This window comes from Gopherus evgoodei, chromosome 4 (genome assembly GCF_007399415.2).
Source record: "Gopherus evgoodei ecotype Sinaloan lineage chromosome 4, rGopEvg1_v1.p, whole genome shotgun sequence".
NCBI lineage: Eukaryota > Metazoa > Chordata > Testudines > Testudinidae > Gopherus > Gopherus evgoodei.
The window spans coordinates 122,007,458-122,027,893 of NC_044325.1; the positions used below are offsets into that span (position 1 = coordinate 122,007,458).

General features: G+C 43.4%; 1 protein-coding gene across 1 annotated transcript in view; it reads right to left on the reverse strand.

The window, feature by feature from the left end:
- Positions 1-6,088: 6,088 nt before the first annotated feature.
- Positions 6,089-20,436, reverse strand: part of LOC115650593 (NACHT, LRR and PYD domains-containing protein 3-like) — a 58,916-nt gene continuing 44,568 nt past the window's right edge. Inside the window, exons 11-12 of the mRNA XM_030560780.1 lie at positions 15,307-15,476; positions 6,089-6,387 (exon numbers count right to left, since the gene is read on the reverse strand). Of these exons, the coding sequence (XP_030416640.1) occupies positions 15,404-15,476 (73 nt within the window). The 3' untranslated portion in view covers positions 6,089-6,387; positions 15,307-15,403. The remainder of the gene's footprint in view (positions 6,388-15,306; positions 15,477-20,436) is intronic.

A 20,436-nucleotide genomic window follows, 5' to 3' on the forward strand; every position in this document is an offset into this window, starting at 1 on the left:
TGACAATTGTCATGTGAGAAAAGGCTGACTTGGCTTAGGTACCTAACTCCAAGACAGGGTTCACAACTGTGAATCTTTAATGTGAGAGGCTCCACCCCACAGCCCAGAGTTAGCCACCTAAATCCCTTTGAAGGGTGTGGCTTAGATCACACACTGCTCCTCAGCATTTCCTGTTGGCTAGTTTATTTGGCTTCCCACTCAGCTTGCTAGTTTCAGTGCACCCCATTTATAGGCACCTAACTCTCCCATGCATTCAGTGCTTAATTTGTAATGAAAGATGCATCAGAGCACAAGCAATCAGGTACCACAGCTCAAGCATTTACTTTCATAACTGACATGGCAAGACCATAGTTGCCAGCCCTGTCACAAATTAAGCACTGCATGCATTGACTGGAGAGCCTGGGCACCTAACTCCGGGCTGTGTTATTGTTAAACTGACCTAATTTTCTAGTGTAGACAAGACATAAAGAGGCATTAGGTGTTGCAATACTAAGCCTAAGTCACCTTTGTGGATCTACCCATAAATGTATATTCTGTTCATTTATGACATCATGAACTTAGCTGAAATAACTGTAGTTTGTGTGATATTCTTTACCTCATATTCACCATCATAGGTGCTGATACTGTAGGTGCTCCAGGGCTGAAGCAGGAGTGGGAGGAGGTGGAGCACCTCCTAGGAACTAGGGAAGTTGGCACCTCTGTTCACTATAGTGGTATGATTATGACAATTATGGTGGACCTTGTACAAAATGTGTCATGTGAGGTGTCAATGGAAAAGTTGTGATTTGCTGAATATGATTGTCCTATTTGTATGAATGTATCATTTTGGTATCTGAAGTTATGAATATTGACTATGTATTTGTATTTCAAATGTGCTTGCTCCTGGGTAACATCCACAACTTTAACTAAGCTAGACTTTGCTAATGGCTCATCCTCGAAAACAATTAGCCATGAAAAGGGCTTGTCCTCACCAGGGGGATGCTTCAGACAACCTATGGATAATGACTTATCCAGCATGCAGAGGAATGTGACTAGCCCACATGATATTGAACTCCATTTTGGTACCTGTATTTTTCCCACAAACTGGGCTGGGAACAAAGGAGTTCCCACCCTATGGAAGAAACTACAAAAGGGGGAAGTGGCATCACCAAGGGGCCTCACTCTCCACACAACAGAACACCTGGAAACACTTTAGAACAAAGACTGAAGTGGGAAAGGCTGGTCCCAAGCAGGGAAGAAGGAATCCTGCCTGTGTATGCCCTTAATGGACTGTTTGTAGTATGTAACAGCGTGAGACACTGCTTGATTCAAATCCTATCTAGTGTATAAGACTTAGATTTTGATTTTATTTCTTAGGTAATCATCTTTGATCTGTTTGCTATTATTTATAATCACTTAAAATCTATTTTATACTTTTTACCTATAACAGTCTGTTGTTTGAAGTACAAAGGGAAATCTGCTGAGGAACAGGGGGCTGGTACGTTGTCCTTTCCACATCGAGGAAGGGGCAGACTAGGTAATAAATTCATACTGGTCAGGCTTTGGACCAGAGGAGGATGGTAGAGCTCTGGGGGTATTTTAGCTGGAATCTCTCTATCATTGGTTTATGTCAGGGCTGGCCACAGCATTCATGAACATGGCTGGGTGTGGCCCCTGCCTCTGAATGTTTGTGGAAGGGCAAGCTTAAAGGGCTTTGCAATTTATCACATCACAGTGTGAGAGGGAACTCAGATTGGTAAAACAGAGAGCTCAGTGGTACAAGCCACAAAGGGGGAGATTACATGAACGCACTTTTTAAATGAATCAGCTGAGGCCACACTTTTATGATGAGGGTCAAACAGCACAATGACTTTCCAGAATGATGATTCGCTGGGAAAAGCTTCAGGGGATATATTATGAGTGACAGCTTCCCACGTCTTTGATAGCTCTTCGTAAAAACTTTTGAAAGCTTTTGCGAGGTTGTCCTTCTCAGTTACTGGCAACACAGACGTGAAAAGATTTGGGTTTGGTTTTGTTTCTGGAATCTCCCCAGGTGTGCTTTTGTGAGAAAGTTCTGCAGAGATATCATTAACCAGAATGCCATACATATCTGTATTAGAAAATGTGCCATCAGGTAAAGAATTGGGTTCCAATTTCTTCTGTGCATCATGTAGTGGTTGAAGTCTTTCAATCAGGAATTCAAGTTTTGTAGGAAGGCTTTGCCAAATTCCTTGTGCAGCTGCTTGAGATAGCAGCTTTTCTACTGTTGAACTCTTTGTGATCTAAAAGTCACACTGAGATGGCCCATGCCTTCTGAATGCTCTATGCGGTCAATACAGACTAAACCATCTTGCCTGTACAACTGGAACTGGAATGCTGCATTCAAATGCAATCTCTTTGCCATTATAGAAGAGGGTTTTGTGTTTTACTTGAATGCTTGAAAACTGAAAGAGCATCTATTAGGAACTTTTTTTAAATCAGCCATTTTGGGAACACCTGTTTCATGATAGACAGCAGGTGAGCTGGGCAAGACAACCAAAGCAATTCAGGTTTTTCGTTCAGCTTTACATCTTGTGAGAATTTTGTGAAGTAAGAAGCAGAGGTGGAATTCAGTGTTGCTATGTCTTTCAGATAAGTGCATATTCATTTAAAGTTTTACTGACACAAGCTGCAACCGTTTGACTGTTTGCTAACTTTACAAACTCCAAATCTGCCAAAACGAGTGCAGGCTTCTCCACAACAAAATAAAAACATTAAAACAAAAATCACCAGGGTGGGGCAGTCAAGAATAATGGTGATTTGTCAACAATCAAAGCACTATATTTCCCTCCTTCTTCTGTTTAATTTTGTTGGTCAGAGCAACATCATTCTCCTCCAAATTTTTCTTGGTCAGATTGATTAAATTTGACAAGGATTTTGCAGCTGCACATAAATTTCATATAAAGTTCACCAAAGGACTAACAGCAAGGCCTAGTGGCTGTCATGAAAAGCAGAGGGCACATACAATTTCACTTAGCACATCATGTTGATCTTGCTCTTTCTGCTGTGACTAGATGAGTGCTGATTCCAATGTTTGCTAGTTTCTATTTTCGCCTTCTTGTTTTAGAATTGTGTCGTTTGCTCTCCAAATGTTCTTTAATTCAGTCAGCCTGAGGGTCAGCTTTGATGCCACACCCTTAGCAGTGCATGCACTCAACTTCAGCCTTTTCTCCTGTTTGTTTGTTTTTTAAAAAAAATTTCAAATACTTCCTCGTGTTCTGAAACGTATTTTGATACAGATTTTCATTTTTTCCCCATTTTAATGGGTCAAATCTTTAAATCATTGTCGGGTAACAGCTTGAAATGTGTACATGGTGAGCATGAGATTCATCAGTAAGTTCAGATGCACATACACATGAGTATTTGCGTGTGTGCCTATTTGTTGGTTTATTCTATGTATCTTCTAGACTAATACGTAGCCTTACTTGACTAATGTAAAAGCAGCAAAGAATCCTGTGGCACCTTATAGACTAACAGACGTTTTGGAGCATGAGCTTTCGTGGGTGAATACCCACTTCCTCAGATGCATGTAGTGGAAATTTCCAGGGGCAGATATATATATGGTAGCAAGCAAGCTAGAGATAACGAGGTCAGTTCAATCAGGGAGGATGAGGCCCTGTTCTAGCAGTTGAGGTGTGAAAACCAAGAGAGGAGAAACTGGTTCTGTAGTTGGCAAGCCATTCACAGTCTTTGTTCAATCCTGAGCTGATGGTGTCAAATTTCCAGATGAACTGAAGCTCAGCAGTTTCTCTTTGAAATCTGGTCCTGAAGTTTTTTTGCTGCAGGATGGCCACCTTAAGGTCTGCTATAGTGTGGCCAGGGAGTTTGAAGTGCTCTCCTGTAGGAGAGCACTTCAATCTCCCTGGCCACACTATAGGAGAGCACTTCAACCTCCCTGGCCACGCTATAGGAGAGCACTTCAATCTCTTTGAACACTTATATCTCATTCAATGTATTGTATTTTCCTAATAAACATGAGTTTTTATAATTTGAATGATACAAAAGTAGGGTGGAAACTGGAAAAAAATTGAATAATATGTTTTGTAAAGACCAGGATTTGTTTTTTTGGGGGGGTACGAGGTGAGTAAAAGTCAGTTTAAACTGAAAATGAAGGACTTAGGCATTAGTAAACATATTACCTTTATTTTTCTTGAAACCATTTCTGACGTAGGTCTCATTACTTGTAGTCATTTAAAATCTCTCTTTGTAATTGATAATCTTGTTTTAATCTAATCCATTGAATGGATTGAAATGTTTAGGAAACTCCACTTGGGGTGACACGTTAGGAGCATATTATTATTATGCTGCATTAATGTTGCTGTGGGAACCAGAGAATTAGTTCAACAGCTAAAGTGAATTTTAAGCTACTCCATCAATATGGAGATTTCCTAATATGGATGCAGCTTAACCAAATCTCTCTAGAACATAAGAATGGCCATACTGGGTCATCCTGGGTCAGACCAAAGTTCCATCTAGCCCAGTATCCTGTCTTCTGACAGTGTCCAGTGCCAGGTGCTCCAGAGGGAATGAACAGAACAGGTAATCATCGAGTGATCCATCCCCTGTCGCTCAGTCCCAGCTTCTGGCAAACAGAGGCTAGGGACACCGTCCCTGACCATCCTGACTAATAGCCATTGATGGACCTATCCTCCATGAATTTATCTAGTTCTTTTTTGAACCCTATTACTGTCTTGGCCTTCACAGCATCCTCTGGCCAGGAGTTCCACAGGTTGACCGTGCATTGTGTGAAAAAAAATACTTCCTTTTGTTTGTTTTAAACCTGCTGCCTATTAATTTCATTTGGCGACCCCTAGTTCTTGTATTATGAGAAGTCATAAACAACACTTCCTTATCTACTTTCTCTACATCAGTCATGATTTTATAGACCTCAATCATATCTTCCCTTAGCCATTTCTTTTCCAAGCTGAAAAGTCCTAGTCTTACTAATTGCTCCTCATACAGAAGCTGTTCTATACCCCTAATAATTTTTGTTGCCCTTTTCTGAACCTTTTCCAATTCCAATATACCTTTTTTTAAGATGGGACGACCACATCTGCACACAGATTCCTGCCACAATACAATAAACTTGTACAGTTAGGTACAAGTTTTGAGATTCAGAAATGTGCAGATCTGCAGCCTGCCCAGGTGCCTGAAGGATTCATTCCTGTCATTCAAAAGGAACAGAGACCTGAAAAGAGAAACATGTCACAACTGTCAGCAACAACCTGCTAATATTGCAAAACCTGCATGAACAGCATTGTGCTGTGCTCGTTACACTCCCAATACCAGTATGGAGCAGCATCAAGAGTGTGCATGGCCCCATGATATTGGCACTTGTGCAACAAATAAAACCCAGGAACTGAAGATGACTTAGGTAACTTCATTTCTTGAATAAGGTATATCCCAGGTTCAGCAATAACTGCAGCTTTGATCCCCCTCTTGGTCTTCTCGAGAGCTCTCCCTTAAGGTTCAGGCTCCCTGTCATCACCTCCCCTGGCAGAGACTTGTGTCTCTCTCCCACCAAAGGGAGGTTATGGCTTGCTGTTAAGGCTGCACTTCACTGTGATTTCCCCAGCAGGTCTGCCTGGAATCCACCACTTGTGGTTAATCTGTCAAGGAGCTACAACAACATATCCAAAACATTACAGAGGAAGCATATACAAAACAATACCAGTTCCTATACACATGCTAAAAGCTTACCAGAGGTCACCCTCAGTCTTATTGGGTCCTAGTAAGCTCAAGGATTGGGGCCCCTTAGACAGAAGGCTCTGTCTGTTTGCTGAACCAAAAGAAGGCCCTCGGCCTTGGGATGCCAAAAACCCCTTCCTTGTCTGTTGGTCTCTGGAAAACCCAGTTAGTATCAGTACATTCAAACCTCCCTTGGTGGTGGGACCTCTCTGGATGTACATCCTGCAGCAATATGCTCACATTACCCAGGCAAGGCGTTTTGATATTCTGGCTTTAAAGGGAAGTCAGACATATTTCAATTCCCACTTCAAACATCTTGCATGATAAAGATTCCTTTCAGGGAGGAACAGGAGGATCAATGAACCTTGCACAGAACCTTGGATTTCAGCTACTTATATATTCATCAACCAGAGAAAACAGTATACAACAATGCTTAACAGCAGGACAAATCCAGAAACCAGCCAGTGACTCTCAAAAATATTCCACATCATTGCTGCACTACAAGACAATTTACAAATGAATGTATGCTGAGGATGTAGAGGAAACACAGGCCTGCTTGTCTGTGTATTTAGGGTCCAATCGTTGATTTCTCTATCATGCACTATCAACAGATCAGGTTTTTTCTTCTGCAAAACTTTCAAATCCTTTGTTGTATTTTCATTTATATGATTGACAGACAAGCTGTGAAAAGAAAAATGAACCATCAGTTTCATTTATAGAGTTGCTCAAATGCCTGCAATTACAAACTTTCTGAAACAAAAGACATGGCACACCTATATTAACAAGAAATGTTCCAAGACAGCCACCTGAAACACAGAAGTGCATTGCTGCAGAGCAATATATTCTAACTATACACTTCAAAAATACAATTGCCAAAAATCTTTATCAAGCTAGAGTCAAGTTTGTAGATATTTTCCAGTAACTTCTTAAAAACAAATCTTAATAGAGCACTGCAATTTTAAAACCACAAATGCCAGAAAATCAGTGTTAAAGTTACAGGAAGAAAAGACAGCTTTGGAAAGTGTAAAAATGCAGAACTGAGGGCCAGCAATAACCTTAATTTTGCCCTCCTGACCCTTGCCATCCTGTGCATCCTCTATGTCAGGCAGATGTGTGTCTACAGCAGGGGTCGGCAATCTTTCAGAAGTGGTATGCCGAGTCTTCATTTATTCACTCTAATGTAAGGTTTCACGTGTCAGTAATACATTTTAATGTTTTTAGAAGGTCTCTTTCTATAAGTCTCTAATATATAACTAAACTATTGTTGTATGTAATGTAAATAAGGTTTTTAAAATGTTTAAGAAGCTTCATTTAAAATTAAATTAAAATGCAGAGCTCCCTGAATTGGGTAGGCAGGACCCGCACAGTGTGAGTGCCACTGAAAATCAGCTCACGTGCCGCCTTCAGCTCAGAACAAGCACACTCGTGAATATGTTAGTTACTCCTTTACAGAGTTTGTCTTTGACCTGTCCTCATGCAATAGGTGATCAGCAGACAAAAAGTCCCCCACTTAGGATCATGTGTCAAAGACTTAGTCCATAGGTGAAGCTTCACAATCTCCTCCTCCTGTGTACTTCCTAGGAGTTCAGCTTCACATATATTGTCCCAAAAGATCATTTGTCAGCAGGAAAGAAAAAGAACTGTAAAGAAGTAAAGAAAGTAAAACTATTTCCCCATGTTTACCCCCGCCCACACACACAGTTCCTTATATCTCCTTGTCAAGCCACATCCAAAACCTTTCTGTTTACAGCAGAGCAGAGCAGACAGGGAGCTGTAGACAGGAATTTGAGAGTTTAACAGAGGAAGGCTTACAATGGTGAGGAGGACCCGCAACACCTGTGCCAGCACTGCTTCTGTCTCCTCCACCCGCGCCTGTAGCCAGACAGAGCACCAAAGCATGGATGCTTTTACCCAGATTCTGGTGTGGGCTTGCAAAGACTGTAATTTGCAATTTCCACTTACTGATATCCAGGCTGGGGGTGGCATCCAATGTGAAAGGTGCCTGCTGGTGGAATCTCTCAGGCAGCAGGTGGGAGAGCTACAGGAGGAGGTGGCTAGGCTGAGGAACATCCATATCCATGAGCAATTCCTGGACAGTATCCATGTGGAGACAGCTGACGTAGCTGTCCCAGTTGACAGGACTACCGACACACCAGAGGAGGAGGAGATGCCTCAGGGTGTATCTGACACACCAGTGGAGGAGGAGGTTCAGGGTGGACACAGTCAGCTGGTTACTTCTAGCAGCAGGCAGTGCTCCACCGCTGCTGCGAACCCTCCTGCTGTGGTAAAAGATAACCGTTTTGCTCTTCTTGATACGGGAGAGAAGGAATCACCCCCAACAGTTAAGGGGGTGAAGCCTCGTACCCCTAAGGCTGGGAGGTCTCCTGCCACCACTGATAAGAAACGTAGGGCAGTGGTGGTTGGAGACTCTCTGCTGAGGGGGACGGAGACACCCATCTGTCGCCCTGACCGTTCATCCCGGGAGGTATGCTGCCTGCCAGGGGCCCGTATCCGAGATGTTACAGAGGCATTGTCGAGGATTATCCAGCCTTCTGACTACTACCCCATGCTACTCATCCATGTGGGCACAAATGCGAGGTGTGACACTGAGCAGATCAAGAGTGACTACAGGGCTCTGGGAGTACGGGTTAAGGAGTTTGGAGCGCAGGTGGTATTCTCTTCGATTCTTCCTGTTGAAGGTAGGGGTCCGGGCAGAGACAGATGCATCGTGGAGGTGAATGCCTGGTTGCGAAGATGGTGTCGCCAGGAGGGCTTTGGCTTCCTCGACCACGGGATGCTATTCGAGGAAGGACTGCTAGGAACAGATGGCGTTCACCTTTCGAAGAGGGGAAAGGCCTTATTTGCGCACAGACTGGCTAACCTAGTAAGGAGGGCTTTAAACTAGGTTCGACGGGGACAGGTGAGCAAAGCCCAAAGGTAAGTGGGGAACAAGACCTGGGAGATGGGTTGGAAACAGGAGGGAGCAGGAGCTATAATGGCAGAGAGGAAGGAGGGTCAGGGCGAAGCTGGGAGGCGAGATCAAACCAGTATCTTAGATGCCTATATACAAATGCAAGAAGTATGGGTAATAAGCAGGAAGAACTGGAAGTGCTAATAAATAAATACAACTATGACATTATTGGCATTACTGAAACTTGGTGGGATAATACACATGACTGGAATGTTGGTGTGGATGGGTATAGTTTGCTCAGGAAGGATAGACAGGGGAAAAAGGGAGGAGGTGTTGCCTTATATATTAAAAATGTACACACTTGGACTGAGGTGGAGATGGACATAGGAGACAGAAGTGTGGAGAGTCTCTGGGTTAGGCTAAAAGGGGTAAAAAAACACAGGTGATGTCGTGCTGGGAGTCTACTACAGGCCACCTAATCAGGTGGAAGAGGTGGATGAGGCTTTTTTCAAACAACTAACAAAATCATCCAAAGCCCAAGATTTGGTGGTGATGGGGGACTTCAACTATCCAGATATATGTTGGGAAAATAACACCACGGGGCACAGACTATCCAATAAGTTCCTGGACTGCATTGCAGACAACTTTTTGTTTCAGAAAGTTGAAAAAGCTACTAGGGGGGAAGCTGTTCTAGACTTGATTTTAACAAATAGGGAGGAACTTGTTGAGAATTTGAAAGTAGAAGGAAGCTTGGGTGAAAGTGATCATGAAATCATAGAATTTGCAATTCTAAGGAAGGGTAGAAGGGAGTACAGCAAAATAGAGACAATGGATTTCAGGAAGGCGGATTTTGGTAAGCTCAGAGAGCTGATAGGTAAGGTCCCATGGGAATTAAGACTGAGGGGAAAAACAACTGAGGAAAGTTGGCAGTTTTTCAAAGGGACGCTATTAAGGGCCCAAAAGCAAGTTATTCCGATGGTTAGGAAAGATAGAAAATGTGGCAAAAGACCACCTTGGCTTACCCTTGAGATCTTGCGTGACCTACAAAATAAAAAGGCGTCATATAAAAAATGGAAACTAGTTCAGATCACGAAGGATGAATATAGGCAAATAACACAGGAATGCAGAGGAAAGATTAGAAAGGCAAAGGCACAAGATGAGCTCAAACTAGCTATGGGAATAAAGGGAAACAAGAAGACTTTTTATCAATACATTAGAAGCAAGAGGAAGACTAAGGACAGGGTAGGCCCACTGCTCAATGAGAAGGGGGAAACAGTAACGGGAGACTTGGAAATGGCAGAGATGCTTAATGACTTCTTTGTTTCAGTCTTCACTGAGAAGTCTGAAGGAATGTCTAGTATATTGAATGCTTACAGGAAGAGGGTAGGTTTAGAAGAGAAAATAAAAAAAGAGCAAGTAAAAAATCACTTAGAAAAGTTAGATGCCTGCAAGTCACCAGGGCCTGATGAAACGCATCCTAGAATACTCAAGGAGTTAATAGAAGAGGTATCTGAGTCTCTAGCTATTATCTTTGGGAAATCATGGGAGACGGGGGAGATTCCAGAAGACTGGAAGGGGGCAAATATAGTGCCCATCTATAAAAAGGGAAATAAAAACAACCTAGGAAACTACAGACCAGTTAGTTTAACTTCTGTGCCAGGGAAGATAATGGAGCAGGTAATCAAAGAAATCATCTGCAAACACTTGGAAGGTGGTGAGGTGATAGGGAATAGCCAGCATGGATTTGTAAAGAACAAATCGTGTCAAACTAATCTGATAGCATAACGAGCCTTGTGGATAAGGGAGAAGCGGTGGATGTGATATACCTAGACTTTAGTAAGGCATTTGATACAGTCTCGCATGATATTCTTATAGATAAACTAGGAAAGTACAATTTAGATGGTGCTACTATAAGGTGGGTGCATAACTGGCTGGATAACCGTACTCAGAAAGTAGTTGTTAATGGCTCTCAATCCTGCTGGAAAGGTATAACAAGTGGGGTTCCGCAGGGGTCTGTTTTGGGACCGGTTCTGTTCAATATCTTCAGCAACGATTTAGATGTTGGCATAGAAAGTACGCTTATTAAGTTTGCGGACGATACCAAACTGGGAGGGATTGCAACTGCTTTGGAGGACAGGGTCAAAATTCAAAATGATCTGGACAAATTGGAGAAATGGTCTGAGGTAAACAAGATGAAGTTCAATAAAAATAAATGCAAAGTGCTCCACCTAGGAAGGAACAATCAGTGTCACACATACAGAATGGGAAGAGACTGTCTAGGAAGGAGTATGGAAGAAAGAGATCTAGGGGTCATAGTAGACCACAAGCTTAATATGAGTCAACAGTGTGATACTGTTGCAAAAAAAGCAAACATGATTCTGGGATGCATTAACAGGTGTGTTGTAAACAAGACACGAGAAGTCATTCTTCCGCTTTACTCTGCGCTGGTTAGGCCTCAACTGGAGTATTGTGTCCAGTTCTGGGCACCGCATTTCAAGAAAGATGTGGAGAAATTGGAGAGGATCCAGAGAAGAGCAACAAGGATGATTAAAGGTCTTGAGAACATGACCTATGAAGGAAGGCTGAAGGAATTGGGTTTGTTTAGTTTGGAAAAGAGAAGACTGAGAGGGGACGTGATAGCAGTTTTCAGTTTTTTAAAAGGGTGTCATCAGGAGGAGGGAGAAAACTTGTTCACCTTAGCCTCCAATGATAGAACAAGAAGCAATGGGCTTAAACTGCAGCAAGGGAGATTTAGGTTGGACATTAGGAAAAAGTTCCTAACTGTCAGGGTAGTTAAACACTGGAATAAATTGCCTAGGGAGGTTGTGGAATCTCCATCTCTGGAGATATTTAAGAGTAGGTTAGATAAATGTCTGTTAGGGATGGTCTAGACAGTATTTGGTCCTGCCATGAGGGCAGGGGACTGGACTCGATGACCTCTCGAGGTCCCTTCCAGTCCTAGAGTCTATGAGTCTATAAGTGCTGGAAATGGGCCATTTTCATTACCACTGCAAACAGTTCTTTTTCTCTCCTGCTGACAACAGCTCACCTTAACTGATCACTTTCCTTATAATGTGTATGGTAACACTCATTGTTTCATGTTCTTTGTGTTTGTGTATATACCTACTGTATCTTCCACTGGATGCATCAGATGAAGTGAGCTGTAGCCCACGAAAGCTTATGCTACAATAAATTTGTTAGTCTCTAAGGTGCCACAAGTATTCCTGTTCTTTTTGCGGATACAGATTAACATGGCTGCTACTCTGAGATCAGAAAAGGGCACTCTTCTTCTGAAATGGGAGTGTCCACACAGGGCCTTAGCTATGCATGTAGACAAGCCCACAGAGAGCACCTTTCAGAGGCTTTCAAAATGCTCTTCATTATTAGGCCCCATGAACAGTCGATCATCCTAGTAACTCCAAGTGCCAAGAATACTCTGTTATATGGTCCATGGCTCACTGCTAAATAGCAGGTGTGAATGCTATTCCAAACACTAGTCTGTTATATTGAAATATGTCAGTTGTGGGGTGGTACTTGTCACTGTCTTCTGCCTCTATTTCTGGGTAGGCTTGGGAGAGATTGCTTGAGGAGAAATGCTTACCACCTGCAAATATATCACCTATTCTAGGTAATGGATACGTATCCATATGCAATAATGGATTAATGGTAACCTTGATATCACCACAGATCCAGCCAGCTTTTCATCCATAACTTTTCATCACTACAGGAGTTCTCCATTCACACCAGTTAACCTTGAAATAATTCCAGAGTCCTATCAATACTGAAATTCTGCTTCTACCTTTGGCTCTATCACAAAATGTACAGGATGAGCTTTGCAAAAATGTAGGAATTTCTCCCCTTGCAAGGACACCTGTTGCTTTGGTAGGTTTTAAGGTCCTGACACCATCCTGAAAGACATCAGCTGCCTTGACTAGAAGTTCATTAAGTTTTGAATTTGGGCTGGAGTTCATAATTTCTTTTTAACAAAACCTATAGGCATTTTATCCTTTGCCAGCCCACCAGAATCTCTCTACCATTCTCTTCCAAAAAATGCACAACCCCCATCGCAAAATAGAGGTTACCACGACTGTAAACAGCATGTGCTAAGCTTCACTGCAGTAAACATACAGAGGGAGATTTCCCCTTGCGGTGGGATGTACCAATCCCATACGGGGAGAGAAGGGGTTAACGAGAGCTTGTGGCACAGACATCTGGCTGATACTTTATAGCACACAAGTGACATAGAACACAGGTCCCTCCCCTGAACTGTTTATAATCCAAGGACCCGATCTTGCAGTAGAATTTGCACAGCTGGACTCTTTACCAGAGTCAGAGCTCCACTGACTTCAATAGGACTCCACACAGATGTAAGAATCTGCTTACCTGTTGGACCCTAAATGATGGATATAACAGACAAGTGAGGATATTACACTAGGGAGGTGAGGAGGACTTGGGTTACAAAGCAAGTATAGGTACATTACTCAGGGGTACATTCACAGACATGGCTTGGGGTGATTTAAATGCTGTGGTTTGATTTGGGAGGTTAGTTTTTTATTAATTGTGTTAGAGATTACAGTGCAGAGACACTGTTTTGTAGCAGATGCTGAAAAGTGAGTTTTCATGAGAGATTCAAATGAGGCGAAGGAGGGGAATTGACAGACAGATGTTAGACGGGGCTCCAAGAACAAAGGACAGCCCCGAAAAGGAAGCATCTTCTTATGGTGGGGCTCCTACTCCATACGACAATACACACTCCGTATGAAATGCTACTGCTCATGTTTCACTCCTGTTAAGTTGGGTTTAAGAAGCGGCTCATCAGGCCACATCCTTGCCCCCCATCAACAGCTGCTTTCTGCTTTGCACTAAGACGATGTCAGGAGCTAGATTCCCATAACACAAGGACAAGAAGAGGTAGAGAGACAGATGCAGCAAGAGGAACCAGTCGAGGGCAGTTTGGGAGGGAGGCAAGGGGAAAACCATGAAGGACATTTGGATAAAACCCAGATTGTATCCAAATTTACCCCGATGGTGTGCAATGAATGCTAGTTTAGATGAATGGAATGAATTCACACAGTGGGTCTGAGTAGGACAAACAGGCATTATGTCTGTGAATTAATTTTAATATACGTTAATAGAATCTATGGGTTGTTTTATAAATGGTGGCAGGTCTGCATAGTACCTAAACAACTCAATCTTTTACAGTGTATTTCTCTTCCTGATACTCCTGTGAGGTAGGGCAGAGCTACTATCCCCATCTACATAGCTGAGGCACAGAAAGACTAAGTGATTTGCCCAAGATCATACAGGGGGTCTGGCAGAGGAGTGAATGGAACCCAAGAGTCCCAAGTTATTGCCCTAATCTCTAGACCAGACTTCCTCTCTAAAAGCTAATTAAGAGTGTACAACAACTTTCTTGTGCAAACAACCCTTGCACTCTCACAATTCTGAATCTCCAGTAGATTTACACCAGAAATGCACATGTTCAGACAAAAGTTCCTTTCGATAATAGTAGGAGCCAAATATGCAGGTCTGATAACCACCCCGCATAATGCCCTCTGTTCATTCCTTGCCTCTGCAGCAGCGTCAGCAGCAGTGGGAAGGGATATAGTGATCCCTGAACCAATGGCCCTGCTAATCCTATGTGGGGAATGTGAAGAGTAGCACAAGAGTGAGAGGAATCTGCTGGCTGCAGGTCAATATTGCCCCAAGCAATTCCTCAGGCAGAGGCTGAATAAATCTGCAGAGGGAATATTCATAGATTCTAAGGCCAGATGAGACCACTATGATCATCTAGTCTGATCTCCTATATACCCTAGGCCAAAGGACTTCCATTAAGTCTCTGAAAGGGACAGGTTTAGAACATCTCAGAACCACAGACTGGGGTGAGGGGCGAATATTTAGGATTGTGCGAAGAGCTGGACATTTAAAAAACATAGTTACCACTCCAAAGTTCTACAGAACTTGCTTCCATTCCTCCTATCTGCCTTTCATCTTCTCTAGTCTTGTTTTCTCTCTCGTCCCGCACATTCTCAATGACTCTTTTAAGCACTTCTCCTGATTCTCTTCAGTGTTGTGGCACAGATATCTAAAAACATTCACTGGTAGCTGAAGGTTTAAAATACGTGGCTGTGTGTTTATGTGAGCTGCAAATAACATGTAAGCTAATGCTCTCCTCTGGGTCTTTTCACTCTGCCTCTCTTTTTCTGTTTCGGTTGGTTTGTCTTTGTCCCAGGATTATTTGTGGTAATGGTGGTAAATTATTTGAATGAAGGAAGGTTCTTTTAATTAAATTGTGAAAGGCTTTCAGACCTGTGTTCTCATTCCTGCTTATTAAGAGAAAGAACTGGAGGTTTTAACATGACAATATGCAGCTTCTGAGTGCACTAAGAGACACTAGTATCAGTGGGGTAGCCGTGTTAGTCTGGATCTGTAAAGCAGCAAAGAGTCCTGTGGCACCTTGTAGACTAACAGACGTATTGGAGCATGAGCAAGAGACACTAGATCATTCAGGTTTTTCACTAGTAAATTGCAGCCTATCTGCATAGCAGTGAGAGAAAAATGAGGCCAGTTCTTGGGTTACAGGCATGGACAGTAACCCTATGATTCTAGTAAAAAGACCTTAATCCTGACACTGTGTTAATAACCACAGATAACCAGGGTCACAGGTTCAAATCTCAGCTGCAACTTACCACAATTTCTGCACTTTGCAGTTTCGATGTTTCAGTCCTTCGCACAACTGCTTCACCCCTGAATCTTCCAGTTTGTTCTCACATACATCCAGTTCTCTCAGGGCCCGGTTTGAACCAAGAGCAGAAAAGAGCTCCCCACAACAAGCAACTGTGAAATCACACGACTTAATCTGCAGGAGCCAAAGATATCAAGAGGAAATTGTTTATTTTTGCCTCATTCACTGCTGTCGGTGGTGTTTAGGAGATTTTCTGCTCTAGACAAGCACAGATAAATTGCAATACTCCTAGTGGCATGACAGCCTCCTGAGGGAATTCATTTCCATGTGCACCTGTTGTGTCAGTTCCTGTGTATTCCACAAGGGAATGCTCATCTGAGTCAAAAGGAAAGAGAGATTGAGTGTCCATTTCTAATGGGTTGGAGAGTCCTAACAACATTCTGTAATGAGCTGTTGGTCCACAAGTGGGTATCCCTTATCTATAATGAGTCGGGGAGACAGGACTGGTCTCCGGGATATTCTGGGACTGGCAGGGATTCAGATCAGCACCTAGCCAGTAGTGGGTGCTGTTTTAACCAGAGTAATAAGGAGAGCAAAGTGACTGTCATAAACAGATAGCTAAGGGTTAATGTCTCTTTCACCTGAAACACCTGACCAGAGAACCAATCAGGAAACTGGATTTTTTCAACTTTGGGTGGAGGGAATTGTGTCTCTGAGTCTTTTGTTTCTGTCTGCCTGCTTCCTCTGAGCTTTGGAGAAGTAGTTCTATTTTCTAGTCTTCTGTTTCTAAGTGTAAGGACAAAGAGATCAGACAGTAAGTTCTATGGTTTCTTTTCTTTGGTATTTGCATGAATATAAGTGCTGGAGTGCTTTGATTTGTCTTCTTTTTGAATAAGGCTGTTTATTCAATATTCTTTTAAGCAATTGACCCTGTGTTGTATCATCTTAATACAGAGAGAACATTTGTATTTTTTCTTTCTTTTTTATATAAAGCTTTCTTTTAAGACCTGTTGGAGTTTTTCTTTACTTCAGGGAAATTGAGTCTGTACTCACCAGGGAATTGGTGGGAGGAAGAAATCAGGGGAGGTCTGTGTGTGTTGAATTGGCTAGCCTGATTTTGTATTCCCTCTGGGGAATAGGAAAGTCCTTTTTGTTCCCAGGACTGGGGAACGGAGAGGGGGAATCACTCTGTGTAGTTTCACAGAGCTTGTGTCTGTGTATCTCTCCAGGAGCACCTGGAGGAGGGAAGGGAAACAGGATTATTTCCCTTTGTTGTGAGACTCAAGGGATTTGGGTCTTGGGGTCCCCAGGGAAGGTTTTTCAGGGGGACCAGAGTGCCCCAAAACACTCTAATTTTTTGGGTGGTGGCAGCAAGTACCAGGTCCAAGCTGGTAACTAAGCTTGGAGGCTTTCATGCTAACCCCCATATTTTGGACGCTAAGGTCCAAATCTGGGACTAAGGTTTAACAGTGACATCCTGGGGACAGTGAATATGGCTGACATAGAGATGGCCAATATGTGTGAGGGTGAGCAGCAGGCTGCAAGCAGTAGGGAGAGAAGGCTGGGTAGCAGGATCCTGAGAGCCAGGGAAAGTAGGTGGGGGCCAGCCCACAAGCCAATCTCAGTAACACTTGCTGCCTGAGCTGTGTTATCAGTATGACTGTAACCCAGACATCTCTTGGTGCCAACTGGCTGAGGGCACAAGAGGTGCACGGTTATTTGCAAGGGATCTTGTGGGTCTGATGTCTACATAACTGTGCACCAAAGGGGCAGTATGTAAGGACTATACCAACAGCCAGTAACACATTGGTTGTTCTAATCATGGTGAGATGCATGTACAAATGATGTTTAAGGAGTTATTCATCTATAGTGAGAAGTATGTTCTAAAGCTATGTAAATTAAGACAAGTTATCTGAAGCTGATAAACAGGTTTTATCCAGCAATGGGTAGGAGATGCTTATCTCTGCCTGGCTGTCCATTGTGTATTGTGTGTCTTAGAATTTAAGTCTATCTACATGTACAACCACTAGCTAATCAAGATTGTGAAATTGACAAGAGATCACAAAATCTCCAAGAAGGAGCACACAGCAGGAGAGTGTCCTATTTGTGATGAAGATCAAAGAATTAGGGCTGGTCTACACTACACACTTAGGTCAACATCATGCATTTTATGTCAGCCTAACTCTGTAATCATCTACACTAAAATGTAGCTCCCACCAATGCAACTCGCCCACTACACCGACTTAATTCCACCTCCACAAGAGGTGTTGCACTTAAGGAGATGTAGTTAGGTCAATGCAGTGTCAGTGTGTAGACACTGTTGCCTACATCAGCTGTTGCTGCCTTTCAGAAACCATCCCCCAATGGCAGTTAAATTGGTGCAAGGGCTCCTAGTGAGGACGCACGCCACCGACCCAAGGAGCCGGATTTGGACATGTAAATCAGATTCAATTACTGCAGTGGCTGTACATTGACATAACCTAGGTCGGCGTAGGCAACCTGCGGCATGCGTGCTGAAGGCAGCACGTGAGCTGATTTTCAGTGGCACTCACGTTGCCTGGGTCCTGGCCACCAGTTTGGGGGGCTCTGCATTTTAATTTAATTTTAAATGATTCTTCTTAAACATTTTTAAAACCTTAATTTACTTTACATATAACAATAGTTTAGTTACATATTATAGACTTATAGAAAGAGACCTTCCAAAAATGTTAAAATGTATTACTGGCACGCGAAACCTTAAATTAGAGTGAATAAATGAAGACTTGGCACACCACTTCTGACCTACCACCCCTGACCTAAGTCAACTTAATTAGTCTGCTTTATCAGGGGAATGCAGAGAGACACTCAGTATCTTTTATCTAGCTGCCAACTGCCTTGTTTTATGAATGGAGGGTTATAACCAGCCGGGTTGTTAATGACTGGGGGAAAAACTTTGCGTGAGATACTCTCCTGTTTGACAAAGTATCTTATTATCAGGGGGAGCTAGAGAATAGGGGACCACAAACAGGAGAGTTTGAGAGGGGGGAGAATGAGAAGGCAATCCCTCTGCCGAATCAAACAAGGTGTGAGTACAAACCTTGGGGTGAGTGAGTCTGAGTTTGCTTGACTGTTTGTTTGTGTCTTTCTTTCTCTTTCAGGTTTATTTCAGTTATTGGGACAGTTGGGATTGTGTGTCTGGGGACTGTTTGAGCCTTGTTGCCTTGATCACCCTTGATCAGCCTCAGTCAGGCTAATGATCACCTTCCCCCTGTGTGATTAACAAGAGGATAGGACTGACCTAGCAGAGAAGGCCTTAAAAGCCAGAGGCTAAGTGACCAGGGGACTGCAAACAAGGGAGTTTGAAAGAGGGCTTGTAGGAGGGAGTCTTGAGGCAGTGACTATGGTTAGGAAGGGCCATATCACCTGTGCCAATACTGCTCCTATCTCCTCCACTTGTACCTGTAGCCAGACAGGAGAACCCGACCATGGATGTCTCTACCCAGATCTTGGTGTGGTTTTGCAGAGACTGTGGCCTGCATTTCCCACTCACATAAAACCATGCTGAGGGGACCATCCAGTGTGAAAAGTGCCTGCTAGAGGAATCTCTCAGGAAGCAGGTGGGAGGTGGTGGAGGAGGTGACTAGGCTGAGGAGCATCCGTGCACATGAGGAATTCCTCGAGAGTATTGATGAGATGTCAAAGACAGGAGAAGTTATCCAGCTACAGAGGACTCCTGGCACACCACTGGGGGAGGAGGATATGACTCTGTCAGAGGGAGGACATTGGCAGCTGGTTACTTCTGGCAGCAGGCAATACTCCACCACGACACCCATCCCACCTCCAATGTTGATGGAGAACTGTTATGCTGCTCTGGCAATTAGAGATGAGGAATAGCCCGCTAAGGTGGAGGAGGAGAAGCCATGTATCCCCAAGGCTGGGAGGTCTTCAGCCACCACTCCCAGGAGGAAACTTGGAGTAGTGGTGATTGGAGACTCTCTTCTGAGGGGGATGGAGGCACCTATCTGTTATCCTGACCCTGCCTTCCAGGGACCCATATCCGAGACGTTACGGAGGGATTGTCAAGGATCATCCGACTCTCTGATTACTACCCCATGCTATTCATCCATGTGGGCACTAATGATACTGCGAGGTATGACCCGCAGCAGATCAAAAATTACTACTGGGTTCTGGGGGTATGGATGAAGGAGGTCGGAGTGCAGGTGGTGTTCTCTTCGATCCTTCCAGTCAAGGGTAGGGGCCTGGGCAGACAGATGCATCCTGAAAGTGAATGCCTGGCTGCTAAGATGGTGTCACCAGGAGGGCTTTGGCTTTCTTGACCACGGGATGATGTTCCAGGAAGAAAGACTGCTAAGCAGAGATGGGATCCACCTATTGAGGAAGGGGAAGACTATTAAACTAGTGAGGAGGGCTTTAAACTAGGTTTGAAGGGGGCAGGAGACCAAAGCCTACAGGTAAGTCAAACACATGGGGATTTGGGAGAAGGGTCAGAAATTGGGGAGAGCATGGGCTGTAATAGCAGGGATCAACAAGAGACAAGACTGAACTTTGTGGAGGGAATCAAATTACTATCTTAAATGTCTGTATACTAATGCAAGAATATGGGGAATAAGCAGAAGAACTCATAGTGCTGGTCAATGACCACAACTATGACATAGCTGGCATCACAGAGACCTGGTGGGACAATACGCATGATTGAAATATTAGTATAGAAGGGTACAGTTTGCTGAGGAAGGATAGGCAGGGGGGAAGAGGAGGTGTTGCCTTATATATTAAGCATGTATACACTTGATCTGAGGTTGAGATGGAAATAGAAGACAGACTTGTTGAAAATGCTCTGGATAAGGATAAAAGTGGTAAAAAATAAAGCTGATGTCACAGTAGGGGTCTTCTACAGACCACCTTAACCAGGAAGAAGAGGTGGATGAGGAGTTTTTCAAACAACTAACAAAAACATCCAAAGCACAGCACTTAGTGGTAATGGGGGATTTCAACTACCCAGACATCTGTTGGGAAAATAACACCGCAAGGCACAGATTATCCAGTAAATCCTTGGAATGGATTAGAGACAATTTTTTGTTCCAGAAAGTGGAGAAAGCTACTAGGGGAGAGGCTGTTCTAGACTTGATTTTGACAA